The 24,454-nt window shown below is 38.6% G+C and overlaps 1 protein-coding gene across 1 annotated transcript; it reads left to right on the top strand.

Moving 5' to 3' along the window:
* The first annotated feature begins 9 nt into the window (after positions 1-9).
* On the top strand, positions 10-22,826 carry MPC2 (mitochondrial pyruvate carrier 2). The gene is made up of 5 exons (XM_026664043.2): positions 10-840; positions 12,762-12,802; positions 14,100-14,184; positions 20,710-20,821; positions 21,857-22,826. The coding sequence occupies exons 1-5, from the start codon at positions 735-737 to the stop codon at positions 21,900-21,902; spliced, it is 390 nt and encodes a 129-aa protein (XP_026519828.1). The 5' UTR covers positions 10-734; the 3' UTR covers positions 21,903-22,826.
* The last annotated feature ends 1,628 nt before the right edge of the window (positions 22,827-24,454 follow it).

Here is a 24,454-nt window from a genome sequence, read left to right on the forward strand (position 1 = left end):
TCAAACCCCCCCCCCCCACATCGCCTCTTCGGAGAGCTGCCACAGTAACAATAGCTCCTCCTCTCTCCCCGCCCACAGACAGGGAACGGCTCACTGGAGACATCGCGAGAGTTAAAGCGAGTGGGGTAGGTGGTAGAGGAATAGCTATTTGCGGCTGCGGCGTCTTGCGCTGGCTTTCTGGACGGAAACCAAGCCAACCGCCGGATCCCTTAAAGGTCTCCTCCTTCCGTCACGTCACTGAACGCTCAAAGGTGTAAACAAGTCAGGACGAGTTCAAGGGCGCGGGTTCGGCCCTGACTATCGTGTGTAAACAAGCTCGTCGTTTCCGAATAAGGTCTAAAGAAGCACCTAAGTCGAACATTATTTCCAGAGCCGATGTTCCATAATAGAAAATAATAGTTGCTTCACTCGTCATTGCTTCGCGCTCGTTTTACTAGCGTCATAAAAAGCAGACAAGAATTGACACTCTCCTACTGTCATCGACCCTAGAGAGAAAGCCGGTGGTGGCAATAGCACGGCTGGCCAATAGCACGAAGGACAGCTGTTTAAGTCACGCCCCTTTCTCAATCCAGCAGCAAATCGGAACAAAGCAAACCGGGCTCGTCCTACCACCGGCTTATGTCCGCGGGGCGGGTTCTAAGGCCGTGTGAGGAAGAGGAGGAGGAAAGGAAGGACGCCAGGTCGAGCGTCGGTGTCACTGAATTCGGGGCTCCCGCTATCAACGAACGCACAGGATGGCGGCTGCGGTGGCTGGGTTTCGTGCTTCTTATCACCGTTTCTTAGACAAGATCGAGCTTTTGTTGCCGCCTCGGCTGCGCCCTTTGTATAACCACCCTGCAGGTATTGAGGGAGGGGAGAGAAAGGGGGAAAGACCGGCAATTGCTGTAGGTGATCCGTGTAAGGGTGTGAGAAGGTGAATGTGAAAAAAAAAAAAAAGTTAATGGTCCTGCAGACGTCCACTCGAAGAAGGCCGTCCAAAAGGAGTTTCCCCGGTAAATGCAGTTTTACATGCCACGGTACTGTAGTTGTGAGAAACCTCTATTTCCGTTATATTTGGATATGTTTTGCCCCCTTCCTATTGCAGTATTATCACAAAGTGTCCACGTATGATGTGTTACCGAATGTCGAAAGTCAAATATCTGGCTAGTTTCTGAGAAATTGAAGTTGAAGCACAATTTACCGTGAAGTTTGTTAAGTGACCTTGGAGCAGGTGTTGTGCTTTAACCTAGTGCAATGCTTTTTTCCCCCCTCCAAAATGAAAGGCAGAATATAAATAAATAATACAGAAGACCTAGTGCATGGTCTAGTTAAATGGATGTGACTGTTACATTTCCCCCCCAAGAAATTCTGCAAAGAATTCATTTCTCCTCTTCTCTGGAGGACAGCTAGACTGGCCTGCCCACGTTATTGCCCTTTGAATGTTTTAGGTCACAGGGGTCTTCAAACTTGGCAATTTCAAGACTTGTGGACTTCAACTCCCAGAATTCCTGAGTTAACAATGACTGGAGGAGGAATTCTGGGAGTTGAAGTCCACAAGTCTTAAAGCTGTCAAGTTTGAAGACCAGTTTTAGAATTAGAATTTCATACATCATTGAACACCCCAGCTACATGAGCAACCACCCTATACACTGAATAAGCTCTAGGAGTTGTAAATGTCTATGGGGAGTCTCAGTCATCCACATCATGGTTGTCCCAAAGGTGCTTTTTCCATTGTTACAACTGAAGAAACTTCATGGATGAGAAGCAAAATGTTTTCAAAGAAACAAATCTAGAAAGTCTAATTTCCTTTTGGGAAAAACACCTTTACCATTTGTACTTCAAATTCATTTGATAGGCACTAGGTTGGAGAAAGCTATAAAATATCTGGAAAGAGTGAGGGTAACAATCCAATAGCATATTTCAGTGTCCTTTCTACAATTCAGTGGCAGACGGGAAATATTCTGTAATATTCACCATCCTTTATTAAGCCTCTTACCAAAAAGATGTTGAAGTTCCAATACATTTTAAATTTTACAGGATTATATATAATTTAAATTTGTCACCTACTACTTCTCCTTCCGTTTTAGTAATACAATCATCAAGGAATTGACAAAACTTACAGAAAATGTAACATCTGTTTGTTCTCCTTGACATAGAAGTTTCAGAAATAGGATCTGTTATCTTTATTGCTAGCAATAAAGAGTGAAAGACCGAATTAAGGCAGCTAAATGGAAAGTCAAACTGTCATCCAGGAAAAATACAATTGATAAGCTGCAGCGCTACAAAATAGATAGTGACTTGAATTGCTGAAACTTAGCCTAAAATTAAGATTCCAAGATTAACCTGCAGAATTGCCTCATGGCCAGGCAGAAGGCAAACAGATTTAATTAATAATAAATGTGTAACTATTAGTATGAATTTCAAAATAGATACTTTCTGGTGAAGGAATGTTATTAGCTAAGTTGCAACAGAAACTTGCTAGTCTGGAAAAGATCATTGCCAAGTTCTTGCCTGCCCAGAAGTGCTGACTGGTGTGCTTGCCCCATGGCTGGTGTCAGAGCCTTGTAAGAAAAATTAACAATGACTTGTTCCCTATTATTTTCAAATAAAAGTTGCAAGAGGAAAAGATAGCTTCAACCCCATATTTAATGTAGCAACAAAGTACATCTATTATGCAGCTATTGTTACATTACACCTTGCTGCAGAAAGAACTTTTCTTTCTTGGGGTTCATAAATCCTGTCATACTGCAATAACAATGTATTTTTAATTTAAAAAATGCCTTATTCCGGTTTTGGTTGATATAAGAGTTATGGTGGTATTATGGTGGTATCTGGACTATGAAGACCTTGTAACAGTTATTCATGCTCCTATCACCTTTTATTTGTTTCATTTCAAGTTGTTTTATACGAGGCCGTCTTTGAAGACTATCAAGAAATTTGAATTGGTCTCAAATGCAATTACATGGTTGTTAACAGATATATGCCGGTACAAACATCTATACTCTCGCCTTGTGCTGGCTTCCTGTTGGCTTCTGAGAGCAACTCAGAACTATTGTTTTGTACTTTAAAAGCTATATGGCTTGAAACTGGAGTATTTGTAGGACTGCCTTCTGCAACCAGTTTTATCCAATCCAACTTGTATGTCCTGGAAGAACCTGTTTGTGGTTCCCCAATTCTATGAGGTAAGAATGATGGAGGCCTGCAGGTAGTGGGGTTTTTTTGTGGTGTGTGTTTGTGTGTATATTTATCTGCCCTTTGGAACCATTTCCCTCAGAAATTCAGTCAGATCCTATACTAGTGACTTTCAGTAAATTACAACAAATAGTTATTTCAAAGAGCTTTTGGACATGAGTTGATGCCATCAGTTACTGATTGCTTTATGTGCAGTTAGGGCAGGGGTGGGCAAACTACGGCCCGCGGGACACATCCGGCCCGTTGGTCATTTTAATACAGCCCGCCTCTGGAAAAAAAAAATTCCCCTCTGAAAAAAAAAATTGGGGCCGGCCAAAGAGCCCACACAGGCGCCAAAAAATTGCACACACAACACGGAGCTGGGCAGCCGCTTCCTGGTAGCGGGGCCAAGGCCACTGCCCGGGAACGCCCACTGCTTTCCCAAGCCAGGGCTGGGCGGTGGCGTGTTGCCCTGCGCCGCGTGGCCCCCGCCTGGCAGCGTGCTTCTCAGCTGGTCTCCTCTTCCTCGGCCATACAGAACAAACAGGCAGAGAAGGAGAGACCAGCCGGCTGGTTGGGGAAGCTTTCTGCACCGAAAGAGGCAGCTACTAATCTCCGGCTTTGCTCCGCTTCTCCAATGGTCTGGCACCACCTGTTCTTCTTGTGCTGCGAAAGAGGCGGCTAATGATCTCCGGCTCCGCTCTGCTTCTCCAACATCCGGCGCCACCCTGTTCTGTGTCAGGCCCAGCAAGTCCGAGCAGCCGGCGCACAGAAGAAGGCGGTGCCGGATGTTGAAAAGCAGAGCGGAGCCGGAGATCATTAGCTGCCTCTTTGGCAGCACAAAAGCCTCCCAACTGACCAGCTGCTCTCCTCCTTCTCTGTCTGTTTGTTCTGTATGGCTGAGGAGGAAGAGACCAGCCGGCTGGTTGGGGGAAGCTTTCTGAGCGAAAGAGGCAGCTACTAATCTCCGGCTTTGCTCCGCTTCTCCAATGGTCCGGCACCACCTGTTCTTCTTGTGCTGCGAAAGAGGTGGCTAATGATCTCCGGCCCGCTCTGCTTCTCCAACATCCGGCGCCACCCTGTTCTGTGTCAGGCCCAGCAAGTCCGAGCAGCCGGCGCACAGAACAGGGCAGCGCCGGATGTTGGAAAGCAGAGTGGAGCCGGAGATCATTAGCCGCCTCTTCGCAGCACAAGAAGCCTCCCCAACTGGCCAGGTGCTCTCCTCCTTCTCTGCCTCTCCCCTCTTGCTCCTCACAGTTGCCCTGAGCTGGTGCAGTTCTTTACTTGGGCAGCCAGACGCCCGCAGCAGCAACAGGCAGTTCTGCCTGGGCTCTGCTCAGGTGTCCGGCTGGGGCTGTCAGGAGTTGCTACGCGCCGGCGCAGCTCCGCGCGGCTCCAGTCCCGCTTGCCTTGGGAAGGGAAAGGCAAAACCAGGAGCCGCTGAGCCTGAACCTCCGGTGCCGCTGCTGCCGTTGCAAAGCACCGCACGCGGCTCTTCTTTTTGCCTTTCCTTCCCGAGGCAACGTGGGACTGGAGCCGAGTGGAGCCGTGCCGGCAGTAGCAACTCCTGACTCAGGGGCCTCCGAGGGGAGGGAAGGAGGAGAAGAAGGGGGGAAGGGGCGATTCCCAAAATCTTGTGCTGACCCGGCCTGTCTGTCAAATTTTAAAAGTGAATGCGGCCCCCCGAGCCAAAAAGTTTGCCCACCCCTGAGTTAGGGATTAGTTATTTTTTTATGTCTGTAGTTAGACTGTAGACATTTTATTGCATTGCATAGAGATGCTATAAACTACAAAGCACAAATTCCTCATCCCTTGTTGATAATCATATTAAACTGTATTTGTATTCCTTTGGTTTTTATCCAGTGGAAGAAAGGAAATGTGTTATATGGAACAATTATTTTAACAACAAGCTGTTATTTCTTTTATAAGAAATTAGCTTCAGCATCTCTTCAGTATACTTTTTCAGGTTATTAATGGCTGGGCTGTATAAGAAGAGAAAAATTATTAACAAGATTCTTTCCCAATCACTTGAGTGTGAATTGTATTTGAATATAAGAAGAGGTGTCTTATTTAATCTAGCAGTCTGTCCTACAGTGGTTCAACCAGTATCTGTGGAAAATTCACAGAAAGAACAAGAGTACCTTATTGTTTTTCTTCCTTAGCAACAGGTTTTGAAAGGGAAGCTGATGCCAGTGGTTGAGGTGGTAAATAAAGTGAATGAAAAACAAATTTACCTTATTTCCAAACTTCGAAGCTTTTCATCTCCAACCTATTGGTTATTTTGGTTTTTCCTTCAGTAGCTATTCTCTATCCTAATATATTTGACTTGTGATGAACACAACTATATTCAATGCTCCAACTGTAGTTAGTTACACCGTACATTTATACAAATCAGTATATTACTGGTAGTTGTACTGAATTAAAGCTTTTCTCAATAGTTACACAATGAATCATTGTTTGTGCTGAGCTACAGTACAATATCAGGATGGTGCTTAGGCATTTTCTTCTTAGCTTTAATGTCAGTTTCTGTTCAATTTTAAACATGTATTCATAGTCCATGCCATGTGAACCTGGAACAGTTTGATGGCCTGATTTGATACACTGTGACATTTCCCCTAGATTGGAACATAACCTGCAGTATTGGAAAGAAATCTTACTTCTGGTTTGTGAAATATTCTTTGCAGTTAACACTTTCATTTCTTATTCTAGTAGTTCCTTGCACTCTATAGATAATCCTTTTATTTAAGATGGTTAAATTGGCATTTTTTAATTCAAAAAATATACAATATGAACCTCGGCACTAGATTCGAAAACGTCGTCACTACAATTTACCATACTCAACAGGCAAATATTCTAATAAATGGGGAACAAACTGACCCGATAAAAATAGAAAAAGGGGTTAGACAGGGTTGCCCTCTCTCTCCTCTGCTTTTCATATTCGCCTAGAATCTCTTTTGACGTATATTAGGCAAAATTCGAGAATTAGAGGACTGAGGATTAAATCAGAAGAGTACAAAGTACAAGCCTTCGCTGATGATTTGGTTTTTTTCTGGAGGAGCCTATAGAAAAAGGACATAACTTATTAGAAGAACTAGAACAATTTGGAGAAGTCGCAGGATTTAAAATTAATAGGGATAAAACAAAATTAATGTCTAAAAATTTAACAGGAGACCAGAATAAAGAACTAGAGACAATAATGGGAATACAGGTGACAAAAAAAATTAAATACTTAGGAATTTGGCTTACTCCACAAAGCAAATCATTAAAAGAAAACAACTATGACAAACTTCTCCAACAATCCAAGAAAGATTTAGATTCCTGGAGTACATTACAACTTTCCTTATTGGGCAGGATTGCTCTGATTAAGATGAATATTCTGCCAAAATTTCTATATCTATTCCAGACAATTCCAATCAAATTAAATAAAATTTTTTTATGGAATTAAACAAGATAACATTGAAATTTATTTGGCAGGGGAAAAAGCTAGGATTAATGTAAAAGCCCTACAAGATTTGAAAAGCAGAGGAGGGTTAGGCCTGCCAAACTGGGAAGTATATTACAAGGCAGCCACCCTACTATGGATAAAGGAATGGGTGAATTTAACTAACAAAAGAACACTAATATTAGAAGGCCACGATATGCAGAAAGGATGGCATGCCTTTCTGTGGGAAACTGAGAAACCCAGGCAATCATATTTCCATAGGCATCTTATCAGGGACTCTTTATTAACCAATTGGGAAAAAGTACGTAAAAAACTTTATCTAAAAATACCGATTTGGCTATCTCCAATGGAAGCGATAGTACACCCTAATAATTTGGATATAACTAAAATGATTAAGTACTAAAATTTATTAGACCCACAAGGAAAACTGAAAACTCGACAAGAATTACAAGAGCGAGGATTTAAAATTGATCAGTGGGTGTACCTTCAAATTCATAGTAGATATAAACAAGATATTAAGGAATTTGGAATCTACAATAAATTACAGACTTTAGACAAAATTCTATTAGGACCGAGCAAAAAAAAAATTATCTAAATTTTACAAACATTTATTAGAAACTGAATTAGAACAAGAAATTGTCAAAGGAAATATGATTGCGTGGAGCAGAAACGTGGGACGGAGCATTACTCTAGCAGAATGGGAAAGGATCTGGAACAGGAACATTAAGATCACGAAATCAGCAGCTTATAAAGAAAACGCATATAAAATGTTTTATAGATGGCACCTGCCCCCTTCGAGATTGGCGAAGATGCACCCCAACACGAGCCCCAATTGTTGGAAATGCCAAAGCATAGAAGGTACCTTCTTCCATTTGTGGTGGTCGTGGCAAGGAAACCCAGAAGTACTGGCAAAAATTAGGCGCTGGCTAGAGGAAATAACCAAGGAACAAATAGAGTACAAACCAGAGTCCTTCCTTCTAGGAATTTTCGATAAACAAATACCCAAAAATCGAAGTATATTGTAATTCATATCTTAACCGCAGCCAGACTGGCATTTGCCCAGTGCTGGAAATTATCTTATTTAAGATGGTTAATTACCATGCAATGAAAAGTGAAGTGTTGACAGTAAAAGAAAGCAGCTGATGTTTTCTATTCATTGTAATACTTCTCTTAATAGAAAACTTTAGAACCTCTTTAAAGTAGCAAAAATAACTATGCTGGGAAATAATTTATGGCTTGTAACAAATGTATTTATAAAGAAGGAGTCTTGTAAAACAACTGCTAGTTATAGTTCAAAGTAGCATTCATAATCACTTGGATCAGGACTGACATAAAATAGATATAGATATACTAAGATATTCTGATCTAAACTTAAGTAAATGAAGGATTTACCAAAAAAAACCCACCTGAAATTAAATGATGAAAAAAATAAGGGCACCGAGAAACACAAGTTGTGAGAAGCAATTTGTACTCAAAATACATTTCTATGCTGGACATTTCTCCTGGTTCCATATTCACCTAACTAAACCATCATTTTATATTTTCTTCTCATGTAGTTGTTTAGCACTCTAGTGAAAAGTAGAGTTTAAAATCTGACCAGGTATTGATATATGCAACTGCCTGATCCAACAATATGTATTTAGCCTAAATAACTTCATTCTAGGGGTGGTGTGATGGCTCAGCAGTTAAGATGATGGGCTTGTCAGCTGAAAAGCTGATAGCTTGGGTTTCAGACCCAAGCGCCATGTGATGAGCTTCCATTACTCATCCCAGCTTCTGCCAACTTTGCTGTTTGAAAGCATGCAAATGCAAGTAGATAAATAAGTACCACTTATGCAGGAACATTACTGCATTCTGTATTTTCATGTTGGCCATGAAGATGGAATTATATCCCAGACAATGCAGGCTCTTGGCTGGGAATTGGAGATGAGCACCGCCCCTTGATTGGACAGGGGAAACTTCATTCTACAATAATTGTCACAACCTTTATATCTCATCTTGTATCATTTAAAAGCCTATTATCACAACATTATTATTTATGTAAGGGCATATCCAAGTTTGCCATGAGTTGTACATTGAGAATATTTCTTGAACTCAGTAGAGCTTTGTTATTCTCTTTGTTTCTGCAACTACAAGTTAACATAAAAGATACATACCACTAGATTTCAACAGTTTTCTGAAAGATTTAATTAGAATTGAGTACTTCAAAGTATTAACTTTAATAATAAGGTGGTTATCAAATACTTCCCTAGAATGATGTGAAATATTACATGTCTAAAACTTCTTTAAAATAACAGAAAAGTAAGAGTTTTTTTAAAATACACTACTCAGAGATGCCATGCATGCCCCACAACATTACTGAACTTAGTGCTTTCCAATTAAATTGAGTAACAAGCTCCAAAAATCCTGGTGTAGCATAACTATTGGCCATGCTGAGTTGAAATTGGTCATGCAGAGTTGAAATGCTGGAATTTAAAGCACCAGGATGAGAAAAATTTACCCATGTCAAAAGATAGGTCAGCTGATGCCTGCTGGATAGTTTGGATTTCAGTGTTCATCAACCCCAGCAAGTATTAAAAGATTGAAGTCTAAAACTCTAAAGCATGTGGTTTTGCTCATACTGTCCTTCATTCCTTGAACGTTCATGGACACTATTTCCAAAAACCTACTTACAATTTATTCCTAAATAGGAGCTGGACTTGCATTTTTTTCTGATCACAAAATAACTTGTGAAATGACAGCTATGTGGATAATCTAATAATCTCTTTAATTTCAGAGATATTTCAGATGCCCTGTTCAAAATGGGTTGGTTTGTCATTAGGGCTCACCAGAAGTGGGATTCACTGCATTTATCTAGCTAAAAGAGAGATAAAACTTTGTTTTTGTGCCTGAAACTACATCCTCCAAAGTGGAAATGATTTTGAGATATTCTTAGTGTGACTCAACCCTGAAATAGATCTGTTCTCTTCCCGTTAGGTCACCTCTATAAGGCATTGCATGCCAAAACAACTAGACCCAGGGACAGTTTCTTTCCTTATACCATCACGAGGAATTAGGTGCTGAACACCTAATTCTTACAATACTGTTTAATGTCTATGTACATTTGCCCAGGTTGTATGGCTGTAGCATTATTGTTATCTGTCTTACCTTTTCTACTCCCTTGTCTTTTTGGTATTATCATTATGATTATTATTACTCTGTTGCTTTGCATGTAAACTGAGAGCTTCTGCACTGGAAAATTCCTTGTGTCTAATCACACTTGGCCAATAAGTATTCTTAATAAGTCTAATGTTTCATGAAGAATGCTTACATCTGGAACATCTTGACCTGCTTCTGCTTTGGAGGGATTACTTCTGGAAAACGCTGAACCCTCTGTCTGTAGGGTCCAAAGGGAATAGAACAGTTATGTATAATAGTCCAATACATTTTACACATCCATAATTATTTACTTATAGATAATATATGCTTTTTCTAGTGAGGCTTTGTATGTCCTACTTTCAGCATGAAAAGCAGTCCCTTGTAGCACCTGACATTTCAAAAAAGGAACTCAATTATTACAAAAATTTCATCCATTCCTTGAATTCATTTTAGAAGGTTCTTTAATAGTTTTCAGAGAAATTATTTCTAGTGAGCAATATTGTACTCAGGATTATTTCACTTTACAAACAGCAATTTATAACTCTTACAAGTATATTATGATCCCTACACTGAGTGATTTTACAGTTATACTCTGTGGGATAACAATAGAAAATGAAAATGTAAGATCAACTTGGCCAGATTTATTGTTAGAAAACAGAATAAAATACTGTATAAAGTTCTATGACCTAGGAAAAAAGCAGCTTTATGAATCCATTTAAAATATTTTACTGTACCAAATATTTAGAGGTTGCAATAGTTGAGTGAATCCAATAGCATTTGGGCAAAGGTTAGGAAAATAAGAGGAATTTCGATTGTATAAGTAGATCTACTCTTCCACCCCCAAGTCTGAGAGAGAATTGCTGGCCTAAGGTCATCCAGCTGTCTTTGTACCTAAGGCAGGACTAGAAATCATGGTTTCCTGTTTTCTAGCCTGATGCTTTAACTACTACACTCTCTAAAGTTTACTTATATAATTGTTATTTTTACTGTTTATTTCTGTCCCACTTATTATGATGACTCAAAGCACTTCTGATAGTTTTGTCCCATACTTACATACTAAGTGATAATGTTCGAGGTTAATATCAGGGAAGGAAGTTATTTATTTATTTGCACTCACTTATTTATTGCTTTACTACTGACTACTAGAATCGAGAGTTTGCTGTTAAGAGTTTACCATAAAGAATTTTTTTCTATATAGGTACAAATAATCGTTAACATAAGAGGCTGTGGTCCACCCTCTTCTCAAGAAGCCATCGCTGGATTCCACCCTGTTGGATAAACCCTGATGGATAATTTCTGATCTGTCTCTAATCTTCCCTTTTGGGGGAAGGTTGTTGAGAAGGTGGTTGTGTGGCATCTTCATCCAGAGATTTCTAGATGAAACAGATTACCTAGACTCCTACCAATCAGGATTCAGGCCTAGATATGAGACAGAAATGGCATTGGTCATACTTTTTTAATAATCTCTGGTGGGAGCAAGATGGGGGCAGTGCATCCATCCTTGCTTTATTGACTTCTCAGTAGTTTTCAATACCATCCACCATTATATCCTTCTGGAGCAACTTCAGGGGTTGGGAGTAGGAGACTTCGTGCTATCCTGGTTCACTTCCTTCCTCTGTGGCTGCTCTCAGTTGGTGTTAATAGGAGGCGAGAGATGCAGCCCTCACCCACTGCTTTGCGGTGTCTCGCAGGGCTCAGTACTCTCTCTGCTCCTATTCAACACCTATATGAACCTGTTGGATGAGATTATCTATCACCATCAATATGCTGATGATATTCAGCTGTATATCTCAGCCCCTAGTGAGTTAAGCAATGCCATGATCTCCCTCTCGCAATGCCTGAAGGCTCTTCAGGCTGAATGGAGAGCAACGGGTTGAAACAACCCTGACAAAAGCTGAGTAGCTGTGGGTTTGAATTCTTTGGTCCAATTGGAGAATTGCCACCTTTGGTCTTGGATGGGGTGGCACTGCCTCAAAGAGACCCAGTGCATATTTTGAGAGTTGTCCTGGACTTGTGATTCCTGCTCAAAAAGCAGGTGGCAGACGTGGCCAGGAGGGCCTTTCCGCAACTGCGGATTGTGTACCAATTACGCCCTTTCCTGGACCAACAATACCTACTCATGGTCACTCATGCCCTAGTCACCTCCCATCTTTTCTATTGCAACACGTTCTACATGGGGCTACCCTTAAAAAGAATCCGGAAGCTCCAGTTGGTGTAAAATTCAGTGGCCCACATGGTCTTGGTGTGCACATATGTTACTTCTCCTGTGGGAGCTGTATTGGTTACTAATTTGCTTTCAGGTGCAATTCTAAGTATTGGTTGTTACCTTTAAAGCCCTTCATGGTTTGGGACCAGGTTATCTGAGGGATTGTCTTTTGCTGGTCACATCCACCCAACCCACTAGAGCTGAGAGGCAACGAATGTTGCAGGCCCCATCCCATAAGGAGATACATCTGGCAAGATCCAGAAGAAAGGCCTTCTCCATGGTGGCTCCCTCCCTCTGGAACATCATCCCTCTGGAAATTAGACTGACCCCCACTTTGACACTCTTTTGGAAGACCCTGAAGACATGGTTCTGCCAGCAGGCATGGGAAACCAGAGCGGGATGGAGCTCGTTAAATGGCTGGTATGAGTGTGTGTTCTCTCTGGAGGGGGTTATTATTATTATTTATTTCTTTTATATTGTGTTTTTATTTCTTATGAGCCACCTTGAGTTGCCATGAGCGAGTAGGTGGCAATATAACATTTGAAAATAAATAAATAAATAAATAAACATGAAACATTTTCTACAAATGAAGAAAAGCTGCACTTTCTACATTCATTTGGGAAAAATGTATTTTTGTCATCACAATTCCTTTTTCCTGCAATGTGGATATACTTCATGAATTTCAAGACATGATAAACTACTGCATAAGTTTTACTCAGACAAATTTAATCATAACTTGTTTCTTTCTTGGCTTTCAGATTAAAAAATGTTTTACTGAAACAAATTTAATAGCTTTTTGAGACTAAGTAAAATCTTCTCTTGCAGGTCCTAAAACAGTGTTTTTTTGGGCACCTGTTATGAAATGGGTAAGTTGATTTGGTGATTCATACAAAACATGCATAATTCCTGTGTTTCCTGTGTTAAAAACCCATTATATACTTCTACTGTAGTTTTTAAAAAGTGGTTTACCGGACAATCTCCTGGTATACCAGCACTTGCTTTTGCATAGCCAAAGACTATATTAACTCAATCTTTGAGAAAAAATTATTTCCTCATTCTGTAAAAGGTCATCTGAGAACTTGGTGGAAAAAATTATTGGTCAATATCTCTATCAGACTTTAGATGCAATGTAATTTCCCAAAAGTCTATATTAAAAATACTTTTTAATCATGTAGCCAGACATGATTAAACACATTATGAATCAGTTAGATTCTAACATAATGGTCCTGTTAGGACAATATGGCTGACCCAATGGTCACATCTTTTATACAATTTCCTCAACTTGTTGTAAGCTGCCTTGAGTCACCTCTTGGCAAGATGGGTAGTGTATACATTTCATAATAAATAAAAAAGTAATAAAATAAAATAAAATCTTCATGTGCCAGCTGAACACAATCTGAAATATCTGGGCTGGTTGTCTATAGTTCTCTTGGCCATTGTAAAGGAGGCTTTCTAGTTTCTGTCTCATTGGAATGGGAAAATCTACTTTGTCTTGACTATAGTCAGCAGCAGCATGGGCAGTTTGAGAGCGGCATATCTCATCAATAGTCAGGTCTGCCTATTTTTCATGTCCCTTCTCCCCCATCCCCATGAGACCATGGAAGTAGGCTGAAAAGTGAAATCACAAAAGTGACAGAGCACCTCTGGATTGTATGACTCATATATGTCGAAATATAGCTTAAATTGAGCCCCAAATCAACCTGGTTTTATTTGATTCAAGCATGTTAATGGCAGTCTATTGGACTGATATGGAATCATGTATCACTCAAATCCTAGTTTTTTCTTTGACCCAATTTAAAACTCAAAATGGATTGGAACATATAACTCCAGCTATCTAAATGGCAAGCATGAAATATATGATTTCAAACTAAATGTTATAGACCACTGGTTCTCAAACACTTTAGTCTCAGGACCCCTTTACATTCTTAAAAATGATAGAAGACACCCAAAGACCTTTGGTTTATGTGAGTTATATCTATCAATATTTATTGTATTAGAAATTAAAAGTGAGAAATTTAAAAATATTTATTTGATTTCAAGGACAAAGGAAAGGGTCCCTAGATCATACTTTGAGAACTGCTGGTATAGACTGTGGCACTTTGATATTAATAAAAAATGAAAGTACTATTACTGACACATTAAGCTATTGCTTTCTTATTGCAGGGTTTGGTATGTGCTGGAATGGCTGATATGACTAGGCCTGCTGAAAAACTCAGCACTTCACAGTCTGGCGTTCTAATGGCTACTGGTATGTATGTATTCTCTTTTAGTTATTTCATATAGGGAAAATGTTAAATCATCAGTTCTGTTTTAATACCAAGACAAAACTAAATTAATATTTTATTTTAGGAAAGGTTTTCAAACCATATACTTAAAATATAAATATAAAATTTTAGAAATGTTTATACAGTTATTAACTTCGCCTGACTGTCTAACAGGAACACCTAAAAATAGGTATATTTGAACCAGAAGCACATTTTGCTTAGGTTATATATGTAGTCCTTGTTTAGCAACCACAATTGGGACTGGCAACTTGATTGTTAAAATGATGAAGTCCCTAAGGAAGAAATCACATAATGGCAACTGTGCCTATGATTTTACTTTTATCTTTCCTTTTTCCCAACTTCCCTGCCATTCAGAATCAGTGGTAGGATTCAAATTTTTTTACTACCGGTTCTGTGGGTGTGGCTTGGTGGGCGTAGCAGGGGAAGGATACTGTAAACTCCAGTCAGGTGGTATTTTCCGGTTCTCCAAACTACTCAAAATTTCCACTACTGGTTCTTCAGAACTGGTCAGAACCTGCTGAATACCACCTCTGTTTGAAATGCTTACTCAGTGCTGGAATAATTAACAAGAAGAGAATTAATGTTTATATTTACATTCATTGGGAAAGAATTCATAAAAGAAAGTAAACAGCCACACATGGGGAATACACATTGAAAGGAATGCTCTAGTGCCTGCAACTCTGTAATTAGGTGATTAGATGAGAGCAGAGAGTGGATAGCGGACAGCAGATAGAGATAAGAGCCGGGACGAACTGTGTTTAGATGAGAGTGTGATTCGGACACTTACAGAGAGACTGATTCTGAGAGAGAGCCATTCTGAGTGGCAAAGATTGACTGGTGAAGAGTGTGATTCTGAACTGCAGAGAAAGAGACGGAACTGACAGAGGGTGATTCTAAACTTCCGAAAAAGAGTTGGGACTAGAGAAGAGCAAGAGAGTGTAATTCTGAACGGCCGTGAATTGCAGAGAACTGAGGAGACTCACAGAGAATCGATAGTCTCCATTTAAATCACCCAGCTCCATTTAAATCACCCAGCTGATTAGTCAGCCTGCATTTAAATTCCCACTCAGCTGATTGGACAACCTCCACTTAACCCCCACCCAAATGTCATCCATTCCAAACTCCCAAGTAGATGATTGGTGAGCTCATTCAAATCTTCTTCATTCAAATCTATCAAGCAGCAACTCTTCCTCTTTAAAAACAAAAACAAAACAAAACAAAAACCAAACAACATGGCTTTAAGGAAAAACAAAGGAACTTTCCACTACAAACCTCCAATCCTTCACTACCTCCACTATTTCAGTACCTCAAGGCCAAATATTGATAGATAATGCTTTGTCTACAATAACTGATTTATCATCTAATAGTATAATAATTAATTGTTAAATGACCACTAATTTACTGATTCATTGAATTGATAGAGATTTAATACTGCATCATTGATTATCTAGTCGATTGATTAATTGATTTTTAGTAATAAGTAACCTTACTTTTGATTTGTTCTCTAATGTATCAATTAACATTTATTAATTACCAACATTCATTAAGTAACTGTCTACCTATCACATTAATTAGCTACTGTAATTGTTTAGTGTACTATTGTCATTGACCATGCCAGCCAAAAACTCCAAATCCTCCACTACCAAACAACAACAAAAGAATAATATTTCTACCAGTGACCTCCCAGACTCCTGCACATGCTTCAGATGTCTTGAAACCATCAATAAAAGCGAAAATAACATCAAATGCCACCTATGTGACAATTAAGCCCACCTTGCCTGCTTAAACTTAAACAAAAGCACAGCTGATCTCCTAAAAGCATCAGATACATTCCCTTGTCTATGACGATCATGTTTTCCTAAGCTAAACAAAGTACCCTGCCTGACAGAGTTGATAGCATAGAATCACTCATTCACTCATTAGAAGAACACTTAGCAACACATTTTGAAACAACTATGCAAGCAAGCCTAATCTCTCTTGGAAAAAAGAAATACAGCACAGATAAGTGGATACCTATCAGCTCAAAATGTAATCCCAACTCAACAACCACTACCACAAATACTACCTCAACTACAATCACAACTACAACCAAAAATAACCACCAAACCACAGCCACAAATAATTACTATCACATCAAATAATTCCACAAATGATACTTACTCATCAGAGACATCATGTAACGTGATCAGAAATGTCCAAATGCCATCTTATTTGGTCTTGAAGACACCAACGAATCAGACGACATCACCACAGTTCGCAATATCATAAGCAACTCAAATACAACAAACATCACTCCTGAAGATATCGTTGAAATAACCAGAGATGGCTCTAAGTTCAAATATAATGACGGCTCGGTGGCCTCAAGATTTTGTAGAGTTGTTTGCAAAAATGAGTCCAACAAACGCATATTCATTCATACAATAAACACCATTGCAAAAACCAATCCCAACCATAAAAAACTTCACTCAAGACCAGACTTATCCATATTGCAAAGAATCCGCTCCTGTGAACTCCGCACAGAACTCAAAAGACATCTAGACAATGGAGAGAAGGACCTGTACATTGACTACCGTGCTGATTGTATCAAAAGTAAATCACACAGCCCACAACTCCGCATCCAACACTACCTCATCCAACCCACCATCATTCAAAACTAGGAACGCACGCCCCAACTACCTCAATTCCAACTAATGGGTACATATAGTTTGGCCTTAAATGCAAACTACTCAATGCAAGCCTGAATTTCTCCTCTTACTAAATACGGCTAATTCGACGTCATATTTGTCTGTGAAACATGGCTCAATGCATCTCTTCCTGACTCCATTACCACAGTAAGAGACTTATGTTTACCGATCAGATCGTGAAATCTGTAGAGGTGGTGGTGTTGCTATCTTCCATAAAAAGTCCCTACATCTAAAAAACATCCAAGTTACCCAGGAGCTTGCTCTTCCTGAGACCATTGTCTGTGAACTGTCATTAAATATCACATTTCGATTCTTATTATGTTACAGAGCCCTGATTATGACATCGAACATGTAAACAAGTTAAATTCACTACTAACATGGGCAACATCATGCCCACATGCTTTTATCTTTCTTTGTGACTTCAATCTACCTCATAATAACTGGACCCTAAACGAATGTAAAACTGAACCCATACATGCAACCTTCTACAATGCTGTAACAAATCTGGGACTGGAACAACTAGTAACCAACAATACTAGACTTAACCACTGTCTCGATCTCATCTTCTGCAATAGTTTGAATTCAGTTTACGGAATACAAATTAAAGAACCCTTTTCCAGTGACCACAACATGATTGACTTTTGTCTCAATATACATCCACACAAAAATCATCATAACAACGGGATCCCCAATTATAACTCCAAAAAAGGCAACTATGATTTTATAGACAACGATCTCTCATCTCTTGATTGGCAAATTCTATTCACTGGATGCAATACTGTTGAAGACCACTACAACATATTTTTACTTGAAGTCAAAAGAGTCATCAAACTATATGTACCCATAACAACTCCAAAAACCAGAAAAAACAAATTACCCCTAACAATCAGGAAGCTTCAATCCAAAAAGAAATCACTTTGGCGGAAAAACAAATCTGGTCACGTTGCCAACTTCAAAAGCTGATACAAAAATTTATGCCACCAGATAAAGACTGAATGCACCAATTACACATTAAACAAGAGGAAAACCTTCTACATACCAATTCCACCCGCGCTTTCTACAATTTTGTAAACAACAAACTAAAAGACTCAAGGTCCATCCCACCCCTGAAAGGATCTAATGGTAAAGACTGCAACAATGACACCATTAAAGCCAACCACTTTAACACATTCTTTGGCTCAGTATTTGTAAACAGCAATGGATCATGCCCAGTATTTCCTAGTCGAATCACAGACAACTACAATGATCTAATACATACCGATTTTAAAGAAGACAATGTTGAAAAAGCACTACGCAATCTAAAACCATCTCTATCTATTGGACTGGACAGAATATGTGCCTACTTCTTAAAAAAGCTATCCACTGCCATAGCCGAACCTCTCAGCATAACCTCTCAGCATAATCTTTGAAAAATCTTTCAGGACCAGCTCCTTGCGAAACCTATGGTCACTAGCAATGGTCATCCCCATCTTCAAAAAGGGAGAGCCCAGCCTAGTTGAAAATTACAGACCAATCTCTTTATGCTGCGTCACGTGTAAAGTCATGGAATCAATTATTAACCAATCCATTATCCTCCACTTAGAGACAAACAACCTACTCTCTAATAAACAATTTGGTTTCAGGAAAAATCTATCCTGTAATCTGAAACTCTTACACTGCAAAAACATATGGACTACACAACTTGATCAGGGCAAAGCAATAGATGCAATCTACATAGACTTCTGTAAAACCTTTGATTCAGTGGTACACGACAAACTACTCCTAAAACTAAAATATAATGGTATCTCTGGACACCTTCATAACTGGATAGAAGCATTCCTGTCAAACAGACAACAAATGGTCAGAATTGGGAGCATCCTATCAAATTCTGTACCTGTCAACAGTGGTGTCCCCCAAGGCAGTGTTCTAGGACCAACTCTCTTCATACTCTATATAAATGACCTCTGTGATTATATTAAGAGCAACTGTGTTCTCTTCGCTGATGTAAAGCTATTCAACACCACCGACAATACTGCTACCCTTCAAAAAGACCTTGACTATGTATCAGAATGGTCAAACAAATGGCAACTTCAAATCTGAACAAATAAATACTCTGTCTTACATATTAGCAAAAAAAATCAGAAAATAAAATACAGGCTGAATAGTCAAGACCTTGTTGATGATCCAAACTCTCTCAAGGACCTTGGAGTACTCATCTCTAATGATCTAAGTGCTAGAGCCCACTGTAACTACATAGCCAAAAAGGCATTAAGAGTTGTTAACCTAATCCTACGTAGCTTTTTCTCTCTAATATCACACTATTAACTAGAGCATACAAAATATTTGCTAGACCAATACTTGAATACAGGTCATCAGTCTGGAACCCGCATTATGTATCTGATATTAATACAGTTGAGAAAGTCCAGAAATATTTCACAAGAAGAGTTCTCTACTCCTCTAATTGTTGCAGAATACCTTATGCCACCAGACTTGAAATTCTAGACCTAGAAAACCTAGAACTACGCAGCCTTCGGTCCAATCTAAATATAGTATATAAAATTATACATTGCAATGTCCTACCTGTCAATGAATACTTCAGTTTCAACCATAACAATACAAGAGCACACAATAGATACAAACTCAAGGTAAACCGTACCAAACTTGACTGCAGGAAATATGACTTCAGCAACAGAGTGGTCAATGTCTAGAATATTCTACCTGACTTTATGGTTTCATCCCCAAACCCCCAAAAACTTTAACCTTAGACTGTCTACTATTGACCTCACCCCTTTCCTAAGAGGTCTGTAGGGGGTGTACATAAGCGCACCAATGTGCCTACTGTCCCTGTCCTATTGTTTCTTTTTATTTTTCTTATATGTATCCATTTCATGTATTCATAACTATATGATACTTATACCTGTTATCTTATAATCGCTTGACAAAATAAATTAAATAAATAAATAAAAGTTATGAGTGCGCCTGCAAACAGCCACTTTATTGTGTGTGTGTGTGTGTATGTGTGTGTGCGGGGGGCTTATTTCTTGTAATCTTTTCCAATTTTCTGCCCTATGAGGAGGGAAAGAGGAAAAAAGTGGGTCAGGCACAAGACAATAGATACTGGCTGTAATGGTAGTCTGAGAAAAACTCTATAAAGGTCGTAAATGCGCACCTTGGTCCAAAAATTATTTTATGACCCTTGTAAATTTGAACAATCTATAAATGAGATACTACCTGTATATAAATTATTGACTTTCAGCAGAGATGTAAGGAATATTGCTAAATTCTATTCTGAAAATTAAACTGACTGCAATCTGTACTTTGCTGTAAAAGTGTATTGGTTTACATACATGATTTTTCATCTTCTGCTTAGTTTTAAAGTTTCAGATTATCTTCCTCAAAGAGCAGAGTTATTTTGTTAAATAAGTGTTTACAAGTTGCAAGTTTCAAACATTAGTTTCTGTTTCATTTCATAATAGTAAAAATGTGAGCCAAAACTGTATGCAGTAATGAATTGCGAGTTCATTGCTGGATAACAGAACTGTTCAATAACATTTTTAATCTGTCATTCAAACATACACTTTTCTTGTACTAGCCTTGCATATCTACAGATCTTCTGGGTTTTAGATTAAGATAGTAGTTCTAGAAGCTTTCATTCAGCTTTAAGGGAAATAGTAGCAATCCTATAATTACTAAATAAACTTGGTGAGAGAGTAGACTGAAAGGGAGAAACTATGAGATTTTCCTAATACGTTTTCATAATTTTTGAGAATGCTGTCATTATTTTAAATTGGTAATAGATCTGTATTGTGTTTTCTAATTCAACAGGCCTTATCTGGTCAAGGTATTCTCTAGTAATTATTCCTAAAAACTGGGGTCTGTTTACTGTTAATTTCTTTCTTGGCTTTGCTGGTGGCTCTCAGCTGTACCGCATATGGAGGTAGGTGGTAATTAGGAATAATGTTTGCCAATGTTGCATTCTATTGTTGAATTCTGAAAGTTGTACTTCCAACATATTTAAAAATAGAAAAGATATTATGATAGGGCCAGAAAAAAAAGGTAGCTCTTCTGACCATTTTTTCTCATGTTGATGTCTGATCCTATTCCCAACTATTGTTATAGGGAGTTGGGATTGGTCGAGTGTTAGAAATAGTAAAAGATAATTCCTGATTTTTTTAAACAAGAAAAATTGTCTAACGAGAGACAGAAGCATTAGATGCGTTATTAGCTAGCCTTTGGTTCTTATTAGTTCAGCTCATCTGTTCTGTTCCCTACAATAGTAGTAGGTCAGTCTTTGAAAACTTGCTATAACAGTTTTCATTTAATAGAAGCCATTTTTCTTAGGCTGCCATTAGATAATATTTCAGTTATCTAGATTTATTCAAACCCATTGTTTCCCTTGTATATAATGCAAATTGATAACCTGGTAGTAGCTATCTTGCTTATCTTCACTTTGAACATTGGAAAAATGCTGCTCTAGTTCTTCTATTTATTACTCTCTTTTTATGCAATCCATTCAATATGTGTTACTCATCTTCTGTTTAGTAACAATATTATCAGAGCAGGTAGCAACAGTTAGGAAATTTTGACAGATCTTTAAAAAGCTAAATAGGACTAGACTTCTGCAGTCCAGATCTGATATCCTTCTTTAAACAGAATATATAATAAAACCCATCTTTTGAATTAAATTGCAAGCAAATTAAAATCAATGCAGTTTAGTTATATTTCTTATCTTATTTTCTATATTGTTTTTCCTATCAGTTCTTTAAAAACATGTTTGATATACAATAAGAGCTATAACTAAACTAACTACAGTTTAATTATATGTATTATTGTATATCAAACATGTTTTTAAGAAATGACAGGAAAAACAATATAGCAAACAAAAATATAATTTCTAATATAATGCAATGTTTTTTATTTCTTCAAAATATATTGGCAATAGTGAATAATTTTTATTCTCTTTTTCTGACAGGTATAACCAAGAGTTAAAAGCCAAAGAACTGGAAAAGCAGCAGTAGAAATTCTAGTTAATTTCTTCTAATTTCAATGTAAACTACTTCCTATGGGACCTAGTTTTAATCCTGTTCAGTTGCCCAGTATGAATTTTTACTAAAAGTGGTAGAGCATGTTTTTCTATAAAGTTAGAAAGCAGCCTCTTTGCATTTAAATAAACTCTTTAATAAGCTCCTAGTCTCTTCTTAAGCCCAAATGCAACTGGTGAAAGTATTTTTAAGGACAGAAGCAAGCAAGATGACTTTTTCAGCTGCTCAGAAACCTGAATTTGAAGGGGGAAAGGTGATTTAGGGGACTCGAGTTCTCACACCATATCTTTCACCAGCAACTTAAAAATAATCTTTTCCAGGCTCATGGAACTGCTACTTCACAACCAGAAAAAGATAGGTTTCAGGAGGTACATAGGTGCCAAATATATATTCTTCTTCAAAGCAACGTTAGTCTTAATAGCAGTAGATCTAATGGTCCAAACTGCACAAATTACTGTAAATCTGGCCTGAACGCAGGACTAAATTCATATATTTTGCTATATTTTAGAAATACACACTTTTTCAAAGTATGAAAATTTGTCAGACTCATAGGATCATTTAAAAAATATTTTTGGGATACATCTGCAAATTCCTGTTGAAGACTGGGATTTATATTATATTTTGTTTTTACATAACTGGAGAAATATTCCTTTTTCAGCATGCTGCTGAACTTCATAGACCCAGAGACAGACTTAGGAAATAATATTGGTAGACATAACAATTATAAGTGAATACACACATAGAAAATGAAGCATTTCATATTTGCTGAGTTATTTTCAAGTGGCTTATTTTATACCTATATGCAAGGCATATATTTGATTACTGTAATGTATCCTACATTGGTCTGTCCTTGAAGACCATCCAGAAGCTACAACTGAATTAAAACATGATGACACACTTCTGACTGTCCCACACGTGCTTGTGTTCTATCACTGTTGTATGAGCTGCATTGGTTTCCAATTGTTTTCCAAGTACAATTGAAGGTATCATTTTTAAAGCCCCACATGGCACAGGGCCAGATAGTTTGCCCAAGTGCCTTTCCCTTACCATATTGATCCATCCCATTAAGTGAAATAGGGTGAGAGGCACTTTAGGTGCCTTCCCTCAAACATTGCCACGTAGTCAGGTCCTGAGAGCATGCTTTCCATATAGCTGCCCCGCCCCTTGAAACAGCCTCTCACTTGAGATGAGGGAGTGTACCCTTTTAACCCTTCTTAAGGCCTTGAAGTCCTGATTCTTCCCTTAAGCATTAGGGTGGGATAGGATTATGTCACGAGACTAGAAGCATGGGTTACTATAGTGCTTTGGTGGGATTTTATTTTTATTGGTTTTGCTACCACCTAGGTAGCCAGTTAAGTTCTGTGAATTAAAAAAAATGACATCCAAGCCCCCAAGATCCCTCACTCAACATTATTAGCCCACATTCCTCTCTCAGGACCCTCCGTCTTCAGTTATGTTGCTCTTTCTTACTTTCTTTACCCATTCGCTCCCTGGCCCATGTTTTGCATAATTCTAGGCCTGTGCTATTCCTTCCTGTGTATTAAGTTGAACATCTTTGTTCTCGTCGTCTTGCTGCTGATTCTCATCATGGTTAAACACATTTATTTCTGGGATAACTCATTATGATTTCCAAGCTTTCCTGCTTACCTGGTAATATCAGTGGAGTCTTTTTCCTTCTCCTTCCTTGGATAGATACCGTGTTTCTCATATAATAAGTCCGGGTCTTATTTTTTTTTTGAGCCCTGAAAAAATGGCTAGGCCGTCTTTTCGGGGGTGACTTAATTCCCCCCCTCGCATCTTTGGGTGGGCGGGTGGCGACGGCTTGGATGTTGACCTCGGCGTTGGTGGGGCACTTCGTATTGGGGTCAACGCAGGCAGCACCAAATCTAGGTGTGCAACAAAAATACTTCCTAATGGCAAGCCCCCCCACCATTCCCCCCCATTTTGCATGTTTTAATATAGGCCTTAATTTGGGGGGAGGGGCTTAATTTCATTTCATGCCTATAAAACATGCTGGGACTTCCTCTTGGGGGAGGCCGTATTGTTGGAGAAACAGGGTAGCAGCGCTTCAAAATAAAGCAATTGTATATTACAATACTGCTTTTGCCTGATTGTATGGATGTATGGGTATTTAATTCTGTAGAGACTTCATAGATACAGGGGAGGTTTCTATAAATAGATTGTTACTCATTTTTTAAGAATTACTATCCGAGTTCCCTTTTATTCAGAGGAGAAATGAATAACACCAGAGCCAGCAGTATGAGTTCAACAATGTAAAGATAGGAATTATGCATCTTTAGATGCTGTAGATCTACAATTCCCAGTATCATTCAATATTAAATATACAGGCTGGGGTTATTTTATGTTGCAAAATTTGGAAAACCACAAGCTACATATAAATATATTTTTCAAACTGCTTTTTTGACAACTTATGCAAACTGAGCAACGCCTTGTTTTAAAGTTAAAAAAATATCCTTAAAAAAATAAAATATGTTACTTTCTTGTAGGGAATATACGCTGCTCAAAAA

This window comes from Notechis scutatus, chromosome 5, assembly GCF_049901735.1.
Source record: "Notechis scutatus isolate UNSWTSFEM ecotype Mainland chromosome 5, rNotScu1.2, whole genome shotgun sequence".
NCBI lineage: Eukaryota > Metazoa > Chordata > Lepidosauria > Squamata > Elapidae > Notechis > Notechis scutatus.